Raw genomic sequence first — 19,818 nt, 5'->3', positions numbered from 1 at the left:
CAAGCTCAACTTGTGCTTTAGGGTCTTTCAATCCACTAGACTCACTCCCAGTTAATTTGAAGATAAAAGCAGCAGTTGAATTATTAAGAATTTATTACAAACTTTGTCACCAGGAGCAGAATAGGAACTGTACTGAGACTGTCAGTTGCACAGTGGTCCCTTCTTGCTTCAGGGAACACAATCCACACAACAGCATCATAAAAGTTACTTCCCCAACAGACTGTGGCAGTGATATAGTGGAAAAGGAAGTTACCTTGTGCAGCCACAATGGATCTTCGAGATGTGTGTCCCTGTGGCTGCTCCACTGTAGGTGTCGGGTCGCCACGGAGCTACAGGTCATAGTTTTGCACAGCAGAAGCCACACATGCACACTAGGTGCCTCATGCCGTTTGTGCCTGTTGTTTTGTGCATGCGGCCCAACCCCTCCTCAGTTCCTCGTGTATGCCTGAGTATCTAGATGAGAGAGAAAATAGAACAACTCCTCCAAAGAAATAGAGGAGGAGGGTGGATAGTGGAGCATCCACAGGGACACACATCTTGAAGAACCGTCGTTACTGCACAAGGTGAGTAACTTCCTTGTCTTCTTCAAGTGATGTCCCTGTGGGTGCTCCACTGTAGACGACCTTGTAGCAGTTGTGAGTTATAAGCCAGACAGTGGGCTTTGGAGTCACCTGGTGTTGTCATACTGTTGTGGCTACTGAGGAATCAGTAGCAAGGTTTTTAAGAATCGCTTAGTGTTTCATAAAAGCATGGTCTGGAGACCATGTGGCTGTTCGGCAAATGTCTCTGAGTGAGATGCCTCATAGGAAGACTATGGAGGCAGAGACTGCTCTTGTTAGAATGAGCTCTAGGTGATGTGGGCTACAATAGTTTGAATATACGTTGTGAGGAAAGTGGCTTGCCCTTAAATTGGTTGGCTATTGAGATGAATAATTGTTTTGAAGTGCAGAAGCCTCTGATGTGGTCAGTGTATTAGGCAAGGGCCCTACGAACATCTAAAATACGGATCAGGAAATCCCTTGAAGATGAGTACGGTTTAGGGTATAACGACTGGAGAACGATCGGCTCATTGATGATCAGACCTTTGGTAGGCAGGCTGGGTGAGTACATAAATTAGAGTCTTTAGTAAAAATTGTGTACCATGGAGCCGCAAAAAGGGCAGCAAGATCGCTAATTCTGCATGTGGATGTTATTGCAAGGAGGAATAACACCTTGGCTGTCACAATGGGTAAAGGGCAGGTAGCCAGAGGTTAGAATAGAGTTCTGGTCAACATGTCGAGGACTAGTTCAAGATTCCATAAAGGTGGCAGACGTCTACATGGTGGGGCTAGGTTATGGAGACCTTCAAAAATTGTCTAGTTACTGGATGAGCAAAAAAAGTGTGTCCCTGGAGTGGTGAATGGAATGCATTAATAATGATTAAGTACACCCTGAGAGAGGAGAAAGACAAGTTGGACTGTTTGAGGTCGAGCATGTAGTCTAAGATGAGAGGAAGTGGATCTTCGTATGGGTCCATCTGCTTTTGCTTGCACCACATGGAGAATTTCTTCCACTTATGAAGGTAGGTGGTGCGGGTGGTAGCACATCTGCAATGGAGAACGACTCTCTTTACTCAATCGGAACATCGTGTTTCAGCATATTGAAACCAGCAAGGAGCCAGGCTGTCAAGTGGAGGCTCTGAGGGTTGGAGTGCAGAAGGGTGCCCCCATGGTGAGTCAAGAAATCTGAATGACAAGTGAGTGGACAGGGGGTGGACAGACATTCAAAACAGAAAGTGATACCACGTCTGCCTGGCCCATGTGGGAGCTAGGATTACCCAGGTGTGGTCCCACCAGATTTTGCTGAGGGTTCTTCAAGATGAGTGGAATTGGGGGAAAGGAGTAGAGGTGGCCGGGGGGGATGAGGAAAGCATCTCCAAAAGACCTCCATCCTATGCCCACTCTAGTACAATAATTGAGACATACTGTGTTGTTGTGAGTATTGAAAAGGTTGATTTCTGCAAATCCGCACATACAGAAGACAGCCCTGATGATGTGGGGACTGATCAGCCACTCATGGTCCATACTGAACTGTCTGCTCAGTAAGTCTGCAGCGGTCTTGTGGATGCCGGGCAAGTACACCACTGTTAGTGTTATATTGTTGGCAATGCACCAATTCCAATGGTGGACTGCTTCAGCACACAACTAAGGGGGTCAAGCTCCACCCTGACGATTGACGACATACACTGTCAACACATTGTCAAAATTCTGACCATATGATTCACTATTTGTGTTTGAAAGCTTTCGTGAGCATTGAAGACTGCTCCAGAATGTTTGTGTAAAGTTTTCTCATGTGTGGGTGGAAAAACTTTCTAGGTGGGCTCCCCTGCCTGTCACTGAAGCCTCGGTTGTGATCTGTGCAGATGGTTGAGTGCGTTAGAAAGGTACCCCTGCCAGTAGATTGGTGGCACTGGTCCATCACTTGAGGGAAAAAGGACCTTGGAAGGGGGGGAGACAATTCGGTGGACCCGGTGTTTGATGGGGTGTAAATGGAGGCCAGCCAGTGCTGAAGACGCTTCATATGTAGTCGGGCATTTTGGACTACATAGGTAGTGGCGGCCATGTGGCCCATAAGTCATAGGCATATGAGGACCACAACTGAACGGCTGACAGTAAGTATGGTGATAAGATCCTGAATCGTTTGGAATCTCTGAGTCAGTAAGTAGGCACTGTCCTAAGGGATTGAGTCGGCTGAAGAGTAGATTTTTGGTCGTTGATAAGAAGTACTAAGGATTGGAATAGGCCTTTTGTTGTAGATATCATGTGAAGGATCTTCTCTGGAGATGTCCTTTTTATAAGGCAGTCGCCTTGAAGTTTTAGTTTGGGATGTATGACGACTAATATGATGAGACTGCCTAACTTTGCCTAGCTGCTGGTGAACATGGCACTGATGATGGTGACAGAGGTGCCAGCAAAAACGTCTGTTCCGGGCTTGGGGAGGGATGGGCACGGTTCGACTTTGCCCGAGCCTTCATCAGCACCGGTTGAGTAGTCAGTGCTGTTGGTGCCATTCATGAGGGCTTGTTGGTATCCTTCTATTTGCTGGGTGCCAAGGGTGCCAATGCTGCCATAATTTTGTGGTGGTCCTTTGGTTCCATGATTTTGGCTTGCCAGATGTGTCTGGTTCCAGAGGTACCCAGTTTATTGCTAGAGCTGATACAGGTCGATGTCAATCATGGTAGAGACCTAGCGGGGGAAGTCTCTTCTTCGACACTGGCTTCAGCACTGGTGAACTTATATGCCATTTCTCTGCCCTGGGTGGCTCAAGATAAGCAGAGGAGTGCTTGGTAGCTGAAGGCTGAAGAACCTTATTGAAGAGGAGTATGCGAAGCCGCATCTCCCTATCTCTGCAAGCCTGGGCTGTTGGCTTGCTGCAGTGAGGACATTTCTGCAGAATATGTCCCTCACCAAGGCAGTGAATAAATGAGGAGTGGCCATCGTAGACTGGCATGGCCTCTTGGCATGTGTAACATTTCTTGAAGCCTGGGGAGCCGGACATAGTATGTCATATTATCATTATTGTTTGAATATTACATATTTTATTTCCTTTTGGGGCGGGGAGGTCGCTGGCAGCAGGGCCACAGAGGCTTTCAGGATTCTTTTCTGCCCCTTCTCCCTCTTAAAAAAAAAAAGACAAAAAAGGATATCATAGGAGTAGTGAGTAAAGTTAAAAGGGCTGAAAATGTTAAAACGAAGGAGAAGAGGGACTGATGCAGTTAAAATGCTGAGGTAGCTCTCTTAGAAGAGCAGCTTGAAGTTTCGTCTGCAGCCGAGGCTGGCAACGAAGCAACCGAGGAAGGGTCGGGCCGCGCGCACAAAACAGAAGGCATGAACGGCACAAGGCACCTAGTGCGCATGCGCAGCCCAACCCACTACTGCTGTGCAAAACTCTGACCTACGGCACTGAGGCAACCCGGCACCAACAGTGGAGCACCCATGGGGACATTACTCGAAGAAGAATAGTTTTGCTAACTTGATGACCATGGCCTCCTTTCCTCCACACACACGCATTAGGAGGAGGGACTAACAGCCCACAGTAGCTCCTCTTCCAGTGCACTGCTCCTCATAATATATTAAAACAAAAGAGTGTAAGTGGGCATATTATATCCCTTTACTTCTCTGGATGGGCATACCTCAGGTGTCAAAAATTCTCATTCTCTGATAAGAACTTAAGATCTGTGGCTGTGGGCAGATTCATAAAAGCTTCTAATTCACTTTTTGGGATGTGTCAGATATCTGAGTTTTCATCATTTTTACATGGATTTACCACATAAATCATTTGTAGATATATTGTTACAATCTAAATAACTCTTTATGAATTAAACATGTACAATGCTTTCAATGTGAGCAGTGATGATATTCCATTAAATAAACTTTGCTTTACCATAAAAACGCTAAGCAGTCTTTAAAAATTCAGTATATTTTACCTGTAAAAGTAAAGAAGATTTCATTTTGTAAACCTGCTTTCTGCATTTTTACATGATGACACTCTGACTTGAGTAAAGTAACCTCACAAGAAAGTTCAATGACAAGTTTGCTTAGTATTTGAAGCAACTTCTTCTCGAAAGAAATATTGTAGATACTGTTGCAGGGGGCTGCATGATACCGGGCTGTAAACTCATAGTAAAAGTTAGGATCAGAATAAGCTGTAGGCGAAAGAAAAAACAAGATTCTGAGAAACACACATTTAAACATGAAGGTTAAGTTAAAAACAGTATTTTTGTGTGAAAGTTAAGTAATTAATTTAAAGCTGTAGTTCATCAACAAAACTGATTTACATCTCCATTGAAATGTTAATGAAGGATTCATGTCTCAGAACAATGGAATATTACAAGTTTATAATTCATCATTTCTATTTTTCATAAATATGACCTTTCATTTTTCAAAACATATCCTAACAAGGATAAAACGCCTAAACATTTCTGTTTCACTTACAAGAAATGGAGACTATACGTGCTTAAGAATATGAAGGAAGACAATAGCAATTTCAGAAGACGTATTGAAATGTGAGGTGTAATTTATCATTACACGAATTGCATTTAATATTACATAATTATAATTCTAATACAGTATAATATTTTGCACCTTTTAGTGAGAACCACACAAGCTATTTTAAAAAGGGTTTCAAGATTGATTCCTCACCTCCAATGAGATCCAAGAGAACTCTTGCAGCTGAGTAATGGGTCAGCAGCATGTCTCTAGATCAGTCTCCCTACTGGTCCTACTGAATAGCTGATATGGCAGGAGCGGGGTATAGTGAATAGAATCTCTTTTGCTACAATCTGTACTGAATTGAAGTTTGCCTCCTTAGTACTGCACATGGTGAAGGGGACCAAGATGATAGTAGGGGTAACAGATTATCACAGAATAGATAGATCACAAGGAGACAGAGGAATAATGCAAGCTAAAGAAAAAGAAGTGGGAAAGCATCAGAGCAACAGAGAATAAAGGAACAGGGAAGGGGAATGGCAAAAATCAGGGATATGAGAAGAAAAAGAACATAGAAGTAGAGAAATCATATAGCTGTCTTAGAAAACAAATGTAATACAAACTACATGATGCTATATTGATATCCATTTAAAGATAAGTCACTAGGCTGTTCGCTGCTTGTTTATAATGCAGTATCTCTCATTAATTCTGATTTTTAAGTCATACCATCATATATTTTAATATATATAAAATAATATATTTATATATAGTGATTCCTGTACATTGGGAAACCACATCTGCTTGTGTGCCCAGGTCTTGTATATTCTGGAAGCCCTGTAAATTTCTATAAATGTCATTTTGCTTTCTGATATTTAGATTGGAGGTTTCTTGGAACAAGAAAGCTGAAGCAAGGCAACAGAATAACAAAATAGATGTTGGAAACAAATTTTGTCAGCATTTTGATCAAAAAAATAAAATTCAAAAGAAGTCCCCCATTTCAGCTAAGTTCTTCAGCAAGTTAAACTACTGAAAATCAGATTTTTTTTTAAGGTTGGAAATAGTGAGCCAAATTCAGGTGAATTTAAAACCAGGAATTAATTTTGTTTTGCTCAATGTTTTTAGGCAACACTGGCTTCCAATCTAAAATCTAACTGAAGTCAATAGTTTTATTATTGTCTTTAGTTGGTAGTAGAATCATGGTAATGAAGAGATAAAATTTTATCTGTAATATCTGTATTTCAGCAGAATCATGGGGCATTCTGCTATATTATGCAACAAAATTTACTCTGAATAGTGAAGCAGAATTAGCATGTTCTTTAAAAAATGCTAACACTTTATATTTTATTACACAATATTCCCTTAGAAGGGCAGGACTTATTTGACAACACTGTAAAAACAAAACTGAATGAGAATTTTACATTGGTGTAAACTGTGTCTGAGTGATGCTCCTGAAGTCCCAGGAATAAGGGGTAATAAAAGATATTAAAATCAATCTCCAAAAAGGAATAATTCAGCATGAAATGAAATTACTGTGGCACAGTTATTAAGTATTTTCACCCAGTCAGTTTTTCAGTCTTCTATTTTTCAATTATGTTTCATGTCTCCTTTTAAATGCAGAGAGCTATGCTTAACAATTTCTCAATCAAAAGACCAGAAGATTTCCTTTAAGGGACTGAAAATGGCATTCCATGAATTCTCTGGTAAGTGCCAATTAACAGCAAAGTTACGAGAAGTATAGAATTCTCCAACTCTATTCAAATTAAATTAAGCTGGCATATCAGAATTTCAAACCATCAACATGCATTTTAAAGTACAAAATGTTTTTAACTAATTTGATCTCTTACCATAAATAACATATTTGAGCAAATAGTTTTTTTCAGCCTGTTCTTCAGTTGGTTTAAAAACGAGGGAACAAGTGTAAACTCCACTCATGTCATATTTGAAGTGTCTGAATATTAGGGTTCCTGTTGGTGTTATTTTCACACTGCTATTTTCTAGTGAATAAATAACATAGTACAGTAAGTTTAGTTTTACTTTCATGATAACATGATAAAATACAAAAGGAGGAGTCTCTATGGCTATAGTTCCAACCATGCACAGAATGGTACTTATACCCTTAATACAAAAAGGAAGTTCACCAGTAACTGTAGTTCTTTGACTGTATTACCACTGCATATTCACCATGATAAACAGAAAGCAGGCTGTATGGGGTGTTTATGCCAGGACATTTTCATGATTACATTCCAAACAAAGTTTACATAGGTATTAATGGCTTACGGTAAGAAAGAAAAAGATTCTTTTAACAGATTTTTTTGGGGTGCTGCAGATATCTAAAACTCTGATCTTAATGATTTTTTTAAAAATCCTGTGTTACAATATACAATGCATTTATCAGTATTACATTAAGCCCAGATCTTTGCTATGCGTTAGAGTTTTGGCTCTTATGAGTCAGAAGTACTAGGCATGACACTAGTTGTTTTGTAGGATGAAATCTTATTTGCAAGCTCTTTGAATCATGCATCTGTCTACAAACCCTGAAGCCATGTTTTACTTTCTTCTGGGGCTTCTATTCTTTGAATTGGTGACACACATAAGGTGACAGTTCCAAACGAGGAGAATTTTTATCTGTTTTTACTTGTTCTTATATAGCATGGATCCTAAACATTCCCCAGAGAAACCGTACAAGCCTTAGTGAATGTTTTTTATTCTCCTTTCCAGTATCCGTAAATATTGTATTAGCAGGGCTCGACAAATCACTGTATCTACTCGCCTGTGGTGAGTAGATTTCAGCCGGTTGCCCCGTTCACCAGTGCTGCGCGCATGCGCAGTGCCAGTCTGGCACATGCTCGGTGCAGGGCTGGCGAGTAGATCTCGCCGCAGTTTGTGGAGCCCTGTATATTAGTATTTGCAAGGAGAGCATCACTATTTCTAATTGACTCTTAGATTTGTTTAGGATTTTAAAACTGAGCTATAGCACCATGAGATGGCAGGGCAGTGCTGATGGACTGCGTCTTCAATTGTTGCAGTGCCGTGTTGACTGTTCTCGGTGACACAAGTTCAGGGGCTGCATTAGTTGGAAGGGTATTTGGTGCTGAGAGCTGGGAAGCAGGCCTGAAGCCTCATTACATGCGCTATGTGTGACATGTCCGGAAAGGATCCGGTCAGCACTTGAAGTGCCCAATGGGTGTTTTTTCAGCCCTGTGTGTTAACTTTTCAGTTGTGTGCCACTTGGGCAACTGCCTGTCATGAGGTAAAGATGAGACGCATCTCTTTGGGGATTTTTTTCCCTATCGATTTTAGTCTTGACAGTCCCTTGTGTGCCAAGGTCAGGAAAGGGACGTTGTGCCTTTTTGAGCATAATCATTTTCAAATGGAGGTTCCTATCTCTCTGTGCTCACACCTTAAGTTTCACACAGTGCTGACAGTCCTGTGGACATGGGACTCTCATAGGCATTTTACACGTTCAGTACATCCATCAGAGATGGGCATTGCCTCACTTCAGGCTGAAGAGCACTTGGAGCCCGGTGACACTGTTATCTCGTGGTAAACAGTAACCGGAGGGAGAGCAACTCAGAACAAATGAACAGAGGGGGTTTTTTTTGGGGGGGGGGAGGGGAGAAGGGAACAGGGAAGAACCTGGAGAAGACAAACAACTAGGGAGAAGAACTTGGAATAGGAATTCAACTATTTAATGTTGAGTAATGAAGAGCACTACCGAGATCCGTCTTGTGCCAAGGATGGTAAGAATGAACTGAAGGAAGGGTGGCCGCACATGCACGGTAATGCTGAGTGGCACCCGCACACCTCAGAAGTGGCCCCAGTGCACTTCTATGAAGAATCCAGTCTGCGGCACTGGGACTCACCGACGCCTCCTGTTGAGCACCCCCAGGGATGTCTCTTGAAGAAGAATGTCAGAATTTTAGGCCCCCCTTCTGACAGGCCTGCTCATCCCTGGCACAAAACCAAATCAGAGGCGAGAGCATACTAGGTGCCACAAACAATAAGGACTGGTCCATGTTAATGCCATAGGATTTATTATAGTCACTCCAAAGAGCAGAAGAGACACATCTATGTCTCCATGGTCAAAAAGCTGAGTTTACAAACCCCCTCGGGATATATAGTAGTGGTCACATTTCCCTGCCAATTTGGAAACTCCAAGATGTATTGCATCTCTTTCAACAATACTTCCCTGAACCTGACTGCAAAATCCCCACTGTGTGCAAGTTCCCTGAAAACATAACTGAAAACTATTAGTCAAAAAGAATTGCAATGGGTGCACATCAGCACCGATTCTGCACTCACCAGTGGTGGGGGGGAAGTGGTCCTACCTGCATTGCTCAGCTTACTACCACTAATGAATGCTGTTGCCAGTGCCAGGCCCCCTCCTGCTAATCCCCCAGGCTGCAGCACTTCAGAAAGAGAGTGAAAGGATGGAATGGTAGGCGAGAAGAGATGGGGCACCCGTGGTCTGGGAAGAGTCACATGGCCATGCCTCCCCTTTGTCTGTCATCAGAAGTCACTGGTGCAGGGGTGGAACACTGATATGGCTATTAGATGCATTTTGATCAAAGAGAAGGCCAGGCCCTGGTGCTTTTCATGAAGCAAGTAATCCAGAATGGACTGCAGAGACAACTGGGTCAGAGATATATTCCACTCTCACTCTCAGCAGGAGCTGTGCTTCCACTTTTTCCAGATAAGTTGTACTAATAGTGGGATTTCTACTTTTCAAGAGAACCAGCTGGACCTGACGAGAGCAGGTTTGTTCCTCCAGATTCAACTATGCAGCATCCATGTTGGGAGGTAGAAAGAGGGAAAGTTCAGGCGCTGTGATCTTGAGTGGACAAGCCTGGGTAACTGGCTAGTGTCCATGGGGCTGCTGTCATCAGGTCCAAGAGCATAAAATCCCATTTAATTGGTTAAATGTAGCACTAACACTGCTTTTAACTAATTAAAGGGGCATGAGGGGGCCGCTCCAGGATTGGGCTGAAACAGCCCCTGCCACAGGCCGAGGCTGCTGCCACAGCTCCTGGCCCGTGCCTGTGCAGGTGCTGTTGGCTCCAAGCCTGAGTCATAGCTAAGGAAACTGCTCCCAGTACCAATTAACCGTTACCCAATAAACATCGCCTATTAAGGGTGATGCTTACCAGGTAACCATTAACTTCCGTTAACATACCTAATGAGCACTTTGAACCAATGCTGGTGAGGCCATGGTAGAGTGATCATGAGGACTTTGGCCTAGTCCCTCTTAATCTTCAAGAGGGCACTGCTGATGAGCAGAATCAGCAGGAATGCATTTATCAGGACGCCCAACCCATCCAAAACAGGAGAAAGATGCTGGTATTGGGATATGTAAAAATTAAGAGGGGTCCGGGAAAAAATACAATAATGATAGGGGGATCTGGCCAGAGCAGGCATTGTCCTTTGAACATGTTTATTCCCCTTTGTTCTTGCATCCTAGAAAGATAGATAAAGGGTCCAGCCAAAACAGGTATTATCCTTTCTGATGTATAAATATGCTCTTTTTCCTTCGTTCTTGTAACCTAGAAAGATAGATAAACATACAAGTGCTCTTCTTTATTTTGTCTTTTGCTTGTTCTCACTTGCTCTATAAAAATACTTTCTGGGTCACATCCTTTGTAATATCTGTAACCTGCTGATTCAGGAAGTATGTAATGTAGAAAAACATTGATCTAACTGAAAATCCTGTAAACAGTAAAGGGGGGAATAATAATATTAATCACCAGCCTATTAATATTTACTGTATAGGAGTTAACATTACTAAATAAGGATTATGGGGAAGTAGTGACACATGTGTGAATTAACATACTAAAATGGATAAAGAAGCATAATTGGTGCCAAATCATTGCCACTCAAAATGTTTTGTTGGGGGTTCAGAGTAAACATGCGTCAGCAATAAAGTAGTCCGTTTATCCCATCTACTCTTGGGTCTCCTGTTTCTTCTCTAGCAACTGGAAAATCTGCTAATGAGACTAAGTAAAGAGAAAAGCCTGTGACATTTCCTGTTCTGCCTGGTAGCAAATTGGTCCACATGGGGAATCCCCCATCTCTGGAAGATCATTCTGATAGCCTGCAAATGGAGCGACCACTCATGGTGAGAAAAGAATGAACTGCTGAAGCGATCCGCCAGTGTGTTTTAGACACTGGGGAGATGTAAAGCCTCTAGGCGAATGACATACTAGACACAAAAATTCACAGAGATGGAGGGCTTCCTGACAGAGGGACAAAGACTTTGTACTTCCTCCCACCCCCATCCATGAACATAAAACAGGGAGGCTGTATTGTCCATGAACACCTGTATCACTTGATGGGACAGCTGAAGGAGGAACACTTCACAAGCCAAAACAGATATTCTGAGTTCCGACACTGATGTGTAATGCCAGCTCTTTCTGGGACCACAACCCCTGGATTTACAGTAATCCCCCATATTGGGCAGACTCATCCAACACTAACACCATCAACGGGTTTGGAATCACAAAGGTTACCCCTTCAGAAATATTGCCCAGGTAAGACCACCATTCCAGAGCCGTAAAAACCATGGAGCTGGGAGGGCCCTGCCTGCGGCATGGGGGCCACTCCATCCCAGTCATGCCCCACATTTAAACAGTTAACTGACTAAATGCAACGTTTAACCAGTTAACTAATTAAACAGGATTTTACATCCCTAATTCACATTATATACACTCACTACAAAAACTATACAATGTACCACAAAGTCCAAACACTGAGAGAGAAGCCTTTCAAGAACAAGAGTTTCAAAGCAATTGTCATGGGTGGTAAGAAGGAATTGAGAGGGTGTGGAGCAGGCAGATCCCTTATATCTACACATCCATCTGTGGCTCTAGAAGGTTCTAAAGCTAGTCCTATGGATATCACTAAAGGGGAGAAATCTCTAGCAACTGCACACGCAGCATTCACATAAACCTAGCATGGAATGGACATGAGCAGGCACTCAAAAACAAGAAATACCCTCCCCCTTTAAAAACACATACACACTTCAATTTCATCTTAAATTTTCTTTTCATCTTTCCTTTCCTCCTACATGTTTAGATTCAGTTGTTGAGGTGTTACCTATATTCTTTTTAAAAAAAAAATGTGAGAAGTTGGAGTACCACAAATCCTTTCAGTAGTGTTCCATCACAATTTAGATAATAAATGCACAACCACAGGAAACATTAATTAATAAAAATACCACAAATCACTACCTGCAACAAGGTCACCTTCTGGTCCATGCCACTGGAATACTGGATCGATCAGCTCTGAATTTCGTAGCCGATTTGTTACACACAGAATACGTGGACTGTTGTGATTCAACTTGACATAAATTTTGACTGAAATACAACATATGATAATTAGCAAATATCTTAGATAACAAATTGTCTGTACAATCAAATAAACTAATGAATCACAATCATGAAATAGATGTTTGAAGAATGATCCCAAAATGCTGGGACTGGTCCTCCTAACTACATCACCAACTGTGAAATATTAAAGATAATCTTTTTCTACCCTAATCAAAATCAAATGAACTGTTGGGACTTCTTCTAGTTCTATTGCATATTCTTCTATAAAATCTAGGTCTCTTCTGTTTGACTTTATTTAATCTAGTTCTCCATAAAGAACAAGCATACTTTCCAGTGCCCCCATGACCCTTCTGGAGGGACAAAACAGGTTTGCACATCCATCCAACAGGTTCTTATTTTTGGGGTTCTGTAGTTTTATTCTGTCTCATCCAGGGCTCAATCTATACTTAAAGTCAATATGGGGGGACACAGAATTAGTTTGGAGCCTGGGTCATTTTGCCATTGCATGCTAAGAGCAAGTAACTCTATATCCCCTTTTAGCAGACCCGGATGGTGCAATTTGGTTACTTCCTTTCTGCATGGCTGAGAGAGGGATCTGTGTCAGAGTGAACTGGCTAGTACTTTATCCAAATAAGAGATGTCTTTTGCCAGTTTCATATTGTTTAATTACAATTATAAAATGCTTTATTTACATTAATAGCTCTCTTGTTTCAGTATCAATTAAGAACATGACTTTTGCTGGTAGGCCTTTCTTGTTTCATACAGAATTTCATACTGCTTTATAAATTCTCTCTCTCTCTGTTTATGTGCGTATATATATATATATATATATATATAGAGAGAGAGAGAGAGAGAGAGAGAGAGAGAGATTTCCTGCAGGATGACAGAATCATGTTATCCACTTCTTCATGCCATCGGCGCTGTCATTCACCTCCGCCACTTGCTGTGGCTAGCCTCAGTGCCATCCCCTCTGGGCATGGGCTGCTCTAGGTCTGGCTCCCACTTCACATTCCGGGGGGCTGCGCTGCTGTGGAGGAGCTGCTGCTGCTAGGGCTGGGTCCCCTCCACCATCCAAGCCTGATCCCCCGCTGCCCCACATCCTCTGGGGAAGCTGCCACTACAGCTACATACAGGCACGAGGGTCCCTGCCAGGCACAATAGCTCAGTGGTACTACATGCTCACTCCTGGTGGGGTTGTACGGGGAGATTTCAGCAAATCCATTTATGTGCCTGAACCACTATTACTTACGGCTTAAACTTTAGCAACCAAGCTAACAGGCCCAAATTAGACCGAGACTGCGACTTTCGCATGACTACAGTCAGGGAGGGAAGGGGGAGTTTGACTCTGTGTCCTTCCTGAGGCCCAATTCTCAATTGAAATTGCTGAAGTTTGTCTAAATGCCATAAGACATATATCTATCAGGGCCCTCAAGATTTTGCATTGCTTGGCACTGTATTTTCTTTTTCTCTGAAAAAGAAAAAAATGCATCTGGTGAAAGTGATGATCCGAAGAAAACCTCTTGCCTAACCGTTAAAAAGTGCTTGCCTAACAAGTTTTTGAGTGACATGTTATTGTAATACCAATGGATAAATAGGGAAAGAAAGTTTGAGTTGGGGGGGCAATTTTGGGAACACTTGGAGGGATGCTTCGAGGACTCCTTGAGGACTCTTCACTTTTGGACGCATCTTCGTCCCCACCGGCAGACGGAAGACTAGCCAACGGAAGCCTGCTTGGTGTCACTCGAGAGCCACACACAGTCTGGATGTTCTCTTTCGAAAAAGCACAGTTTGAATTACATAGCGCCTTTTTTTCGAAAGAGCACTTTCGAAAAAAGGAGTTCTTCATCGTAAAACAATGTTTTCAGCAATCGAAAAAACTGCCGCATTTTTTTTATTTACTTTCAAAAGAACGCAGCAGCAGTCTAGGCGCAGGGGAAGTTTTTTCAAAAAAAGGCCACTTTTTTCAAAAAACCCTATAGTCTAGACACACCCTGGGTCTGCTAAAAAGGTCATAAAGTTGGTTTCTATTAGCATATAAATGGCAAAATAGTCATCAAAGCCCCCATCAATATTATTTTAACCATCAGTGAAAACCAAGATTGATTACTCCCTTTATGAATACCTGGAAATGTGGTTGATCCTACTATTTTCAAATCATTATGTTTTGGATTTGCACTTCTTGAGGATCTTCTTGAAGATTGAACTGTTAAAATATAAAAAAAATTAAATAAGAGTTATAAAAACTTATCTGGAAAAGAGAACATAAGTACATTTCTAAGTTTTAACAGATGTGTCATCTTACTTGTAGTAGTTTAGCACAGGGAGGTCAATATGTAGACAACTACATGATTAACCAATATGCCTAGGCATATCAGTTATTCCTGTTGACTACATACATTCTCCCCCACCCGCTGCCTCCATATCAGAGGCAGCAAGGGGGGATGAGGGGGCAGGTAGGAGCTGATACCCATTAGGGCTCCCTCTCCACATGCACCAGACCTTGTGGAGCTGCCTGCCCCTCCCCTCCCCACGCATTGCTGCCTCTGCTGGGACCCTCCACGGACAGAGCTGCTGGACCCAATGTGAGCCGGGTCTAGGAATGTGAAAGACTAGTCGGTTCCCCCGGGGTGTCCCCAGGCTGCACATGGCGTTTCAAAGCTGACCCCAACCTCCACGCAGTGCTTTCACCTTTGAAGTGCAGCAACAACCTTAGGGCTGTGGATACATTTCAAAGGCGGAGGTGTCTAAACAACTAATCGGGCAGTCAATGCAAAATGCATCAACTATTCAATTAGTCAATTACCCGATATTTAACATCCTTAGCCGGGACTGAGTAAGCCCAGTTCAGTCCTGGCTCACACCAGGTCCAGGATCTACACCCGCTTTGGCTCTGCAGTTTAAACATAGTGGGAGCCGGGCTGCCTGTGTGCCCAGCTCTTACTATATTTCAACTGCAGAGCTGCAGCAGGGGTAGATCCTTCTGACCACCTTCCCTTATCGACTAATCGTGTCATCAATACAAATTGTATTGACAACACGATTACCCAATTACCCGCCTCTTAACATCCTTCATGCATTCCTGAATAGAGCCCTTAATCTGTGTTCTGATCATTAATAAAACAAGTTTAACCATTTTATTGCCATAATCTCATAATTAGAACAATCTGAAATAAATGTATGCACTACAAATTGAACTAATCATTTACTGCATACAAGAATCTTGTACACCAAACAACAATACATAGAGAACAAAGCCTGCTCACCATATGCAGAACTCCCCTTGACTTCCCCAAACAGCAATTTAAATACATTACTGATCTATTTTAAAGCATAATTTAAAAGCATGTATATTATATCCCCCAACTTTGGTTCCTCATCCCTGACTCCCATTTTTAATACCCAATCTTCCCACCACCCACGGACCCTTTTCCTATCACTCCCCAGAACCATTATACATTCCAGTCAAGTAGCTTCCTCCCACCTCCTACTCAGGAGCCAGCATGGGGACCACAGAGCACAAGAGACTCAGTCTCTCTGCTCTCAATTCCAGGCACTTCATAATCAGGAGGGAAAATCTTGCTTTGCCCCTTCATCCCTGGACTGCAACATGCTCAGTACAAGCCGTCTTTGAAGAGTTGCAAATTACAGGCAGTCCCCGGGTTACATGGATCCCTACTTACAAACGGGGTGAGGCAACCCCGCACTAGCTGCTTCCCCCCAGTAGACCAGGGAGACGCGAAGCTAGCGCCCACCCCCCCAGCAGACCAGGGAGACACGGAGCAGCTTTTCTCAGCAGACACCTCAGCTTGAGAATAAAGGACTGAGGGAAGTGAGGTGTGGTAGAATAAAACTGAGCTCTGGAGAAATGTTTGGCTAGAGTTTCCCCTACAATATGTACCAGTTCCGACTTACATACAAATTCAACTTAAGAACAAACCTACAGTCCCTATCTTGTACGTAACCTGGGGACTGCCTGTATGGTAACGGAGATTCTCCGGGGCTTGTGATTTGGCCAAATTTTGGCAGATTTTCAAGGAGATGATCAAAAGTACCCCAGGCATGAGGGCTATATCCTATAACAAATTTTGAGTCCCTGCTCCAAAAGATGGGGCACTATAGCATCTCAACAATTTTAAAACATTTTAACATAGGCAAAATTATGTATATTTTCCACTATTCCTGTTTCACAAAATGAATGAACCATTTTTGCCAAAGTTTTCTAAAACAATTCAAGCTAAGGCAGGCATCGGGAATGGAAAATTACAGTCCAAAAGTTAAAGTCTGGCAAACTTGTAAGTAATTGAAAATAGAATCTTACAGTAAAGGGTGGTGGACAATTTTAACAGTAATATCACTATGTACATCATCTGAAATATAAATAGGTTTTTTTTCCAGTAATCACACACAGGGCCAGTCCTAACCAATTGGTGGCCCCGAGCAGCCACTGAGGAAAATTTGTGGAGCAAAAAAAAAAAAAAACCACCACCCCTTTTGCGTGTCCCAAGTGGTCTTCCATCGGGTTTTATCGATGGCCCCTTGAAAATAGTGGCCACGGCTCTGATCACACAATTATAATGAAGGCATTTATAACATCTGTGACCACAGATTCAACTGTTATTTAAAGAGAGGATTTTTTCATATATTTTTCACATTCATTATGACCGGGCAGAATTTAGTATGTTTAAATTAGAGATGTTATAAATTGTTTAATTCTTAGCAGTTACGTGATTATTCGGTGACTCCCAGGGGTGGGACCAGCAGCCAGTGTGCTCCTAGCCCCATTCCCAAGGAGTCCAGTGCCCTTCCACCTTGTGCAGCTGCCTCTGTATTCATTTTTTAGTATTTTTGCTTCACTTATAAATTGTGTTGTGTTCTTATTTCTTAATTTACACAGCTTCTTTATACATTTCCAAGTAATCTGCTGAATAAAGAATTATATACATACACCTACCTCATTATAGGGTTATGCTGTTTCCAAACAACGAATGAAGAACATACAAGACTGAGGAATCAAAACCTAACAATTTTCACTGTGTATCCTCACATATTTCTGAAACCAGCAGGTATATAGCAGAAAGACTTGTCTGATCTGTATTAAAGTAAAAACTTTACTTTTTTGTCTTTCCTTCAAATGTTTTCTATTTGTATCAGACCTGATCTGTTTGAATATATAGTACACATAGACAAGCTATTCCAATAGAAGATATTACCTCATCCACCTTGCGAGTCTCAAAATATTCTAGGAGTAGGGATGTAAAATCTTATTTAATAGTTAACCATTAAGTTGATCCAGTTAATCGATTAAACAAGACAGGCGGGGAGAGGGGCAGGCTGCTCTAGCTTGGCTGGACTGAAACGGCTCCCCTCCCCCACCCGCTGCAGCCAGGCTGGCACTAGGGATATTGGATGTCAATTAATTGAATAATCATGTAACCAGATTAAATTTTAGTGGTTACACGACTATTCGATAGGCCCCGGGGGCAGGGCCAGCAGCCAGTGTGCTCCTCGCCCCACTCACAGAGGCAGCAACGTGGGGCAGTAGCTGCAGCCCCTGTCCACAGGGGGCTGAGCTCCCCATGGAGAGTGGCTACCCCAGCACAGATTCATATCAAGTCCAGTCCCCTGCCCTCATGGCAGGACCAAGCACCATCTAGATTGTCCCTGATAGATGTCTATCCAAACTGATCTTAAATATCCCCAGTGATGGAAATTCCACAACCTCCCTAGGGCAACTTATTCCAAGTGTTTAACCACCCTGACAGAAAATTTTTCTAATGTCCAACCTAAACCTCCCTTGCTGCAATCTAAGCCCATTGCTTCTTGTCCTATCATCTGAGGTCATGGAGAACAATTTTTCTTCCTCCTCCTTGTAACATCCTTTTAGAAACTTAAAAACTGCCATCATGTCCCCTCAGTGTCTTCTCTTTTCTAAACTAAATGCTTGGGCCTGCGGCAGCCTCCTCTACCCCCCTCACCACCAGCTGTGCTGGTGCCGCTGATAAAGAGGCAGCAGTGCAGGAGGGCAAACACCTCCATGGGAGCTGATATGCACAGGCAGCCAACTTAAAGCTGGCTTCCCAACTGTACTGGCTCCTGCTGGCCCCTTCACCCTATGTGCTGCTGCTTCTCTATCACAGGTAGCAACACGGGGATAGATGGGTATAGGGGAGCCTGGACTACCCTGCCTTTGACAATAAATGGTGATGTCTGCCTTGTATACAGTGCGGATCCCTAAGAAGAAAACCCAGGCCTGTCTGAAGTCTGGTGCACATTGGAAGGGAGAATCTGTGAGAGGCAGAAATGTTTTGAATAACAATGCAGATTAAGCATGGTACATGAGACCATGTCAAGAACACACGACAAGCAACCTTGTTCTGTTTCTGATAAGCAAACATTACAGATGCAGCCATACAACTGTCAACTACACACATAGCAGCAACATCCTGAGTAGTGTGTACTACAGAGGTATTGGGCATTTTACGTATCCTACACAATATGTAATCAATTGGTAAATATTATTAGAGAGACCAAGTCTCGCTTTGCTATAAAATGGGCTTAGTAAGAACAATCGATGGGAGGGAATGGACAGGATTGACCCACAGGTCCTGCCTGATGTAACTAGAAGTAAATAGGCTCCTCACACTAGCGACAAAGTGCATGGTGTTCCGATGCATGGAAAGAAAAGGAACCACGACCTCCTGCCTGGTACTGAAAGTAGCATATGGGTCAAGTGTAAGTGAATTAGGCTTTGTTATTGCATTATAGTAGATCTTCTATTAATTGATTTTGCATTGCTTGGCACTGTATTAATTCCTTTAGAATTTATAGTATTTAAGATTTAAATTGTTTAGTAATTGTTTTCAAGACTTGTAAAACTTAAACCGTATTAACTGCTTAAAGTTTGCAATAAATAAGGAAGTGGTTCAGGACACTCCAGAGATACTGGTTTCCCTTGGCGATTGACAGAATCTGGTCTGGCCCCCACTGGTTAGCTGTTAACATCCCTATTTAGAAGACACTTGTATAGTGCACCATTTGAAAGTATAGATTAATAACATTCACCAATTAATCCCCCTATATTCTCAAAGTAAAAGCAATTATGAATAAATTAAATTACTCCTCATCTACAGACAAAGCTGAAACTCAAACAAATTCTTTCCAGTAACCACGCAGCACACTTCCATCATACTCACCCAAGAACCCACCCCTACAATCAACTCCAGTCCCAACTCTGACCACACATCATCAGAGAACCTAACCACATAAACTATCACATCACAGGCTCATATAATTGCACATCCACCAATATGATTTGTGCCATCAAGTGACAGCAGTGCTCCTCTGTCATGTATATTGGCCAAACTGAATGGTCTATATGAGAAAGAATTAATGGATACAAATCAGATATTCTAAAAGGTAACACACAGAAACCTGTTAGGGAATATTTTAACTTTCCTAGGCACTTCGATATTATTACAAGCCATTTTCAAAAACCATCTTAAAAAGAAAGCTGTAGAGCTTAATTTCAT

At 42.4% G+C, this 19,818-nt stretch overlaps 1 protein-coding gene across 1 annotated transcript in view; it reads right to left on the bottom strand.

The window, feature by feature from the left end:
- Nucleotides 1-19,818, bottom strand: part of ZPBP (zona pellucida binding protein) — a 58,116-nt gene that overhangs the window by 31,506 nt on the left and 6,792 nt on the right. Inside the window, exons 2-5 of the mRNA XM_075921686.1 lie at nucleotides 14,412-14,492; nucleotides 12,191-12,316; nucleotides 6,812-6,961; nucleotides 4,466-4,684 (exon numbers count right to left, since the gene is read on the bottom strand). Of these exons, the coding sequence (XP_075777801.1) occupies nucleotides 4,466-4,684; nucleotides 6,812-6,961; nucleotides 12,191-12,316; nucleotides 14,412-14,492 (576 nt within the window). The remainder of the gene's footprint in view (nucleotides 1-4,465; nucleotides 4,685-6,811; nucleotides 6,962-12,190; nucleotides 12,317-14,411; nucleotides 14,493-19,818) is intronic.

The sequence above is a fragment of the Pelodiscus sinensis genome, chromosome 2 (assembly GCF_049634645.1).
Source record: "Pelodiscus sinensis isolate JC-2024 chromosome 2, ASM4963464v1, whole genome shotgun sequence".
Classification (NCBI taxonomy): Eukaryota; Metazoa; Chordata; order Testudines; family Trionychidae; genus Pelodiscus; species Pelodiscus sinensis.
The sequence above is the reverse complement of the archived record's forward strand: the minus strand, read 5'-3'. Positions and strand labels throughout refer to the sequence as shown.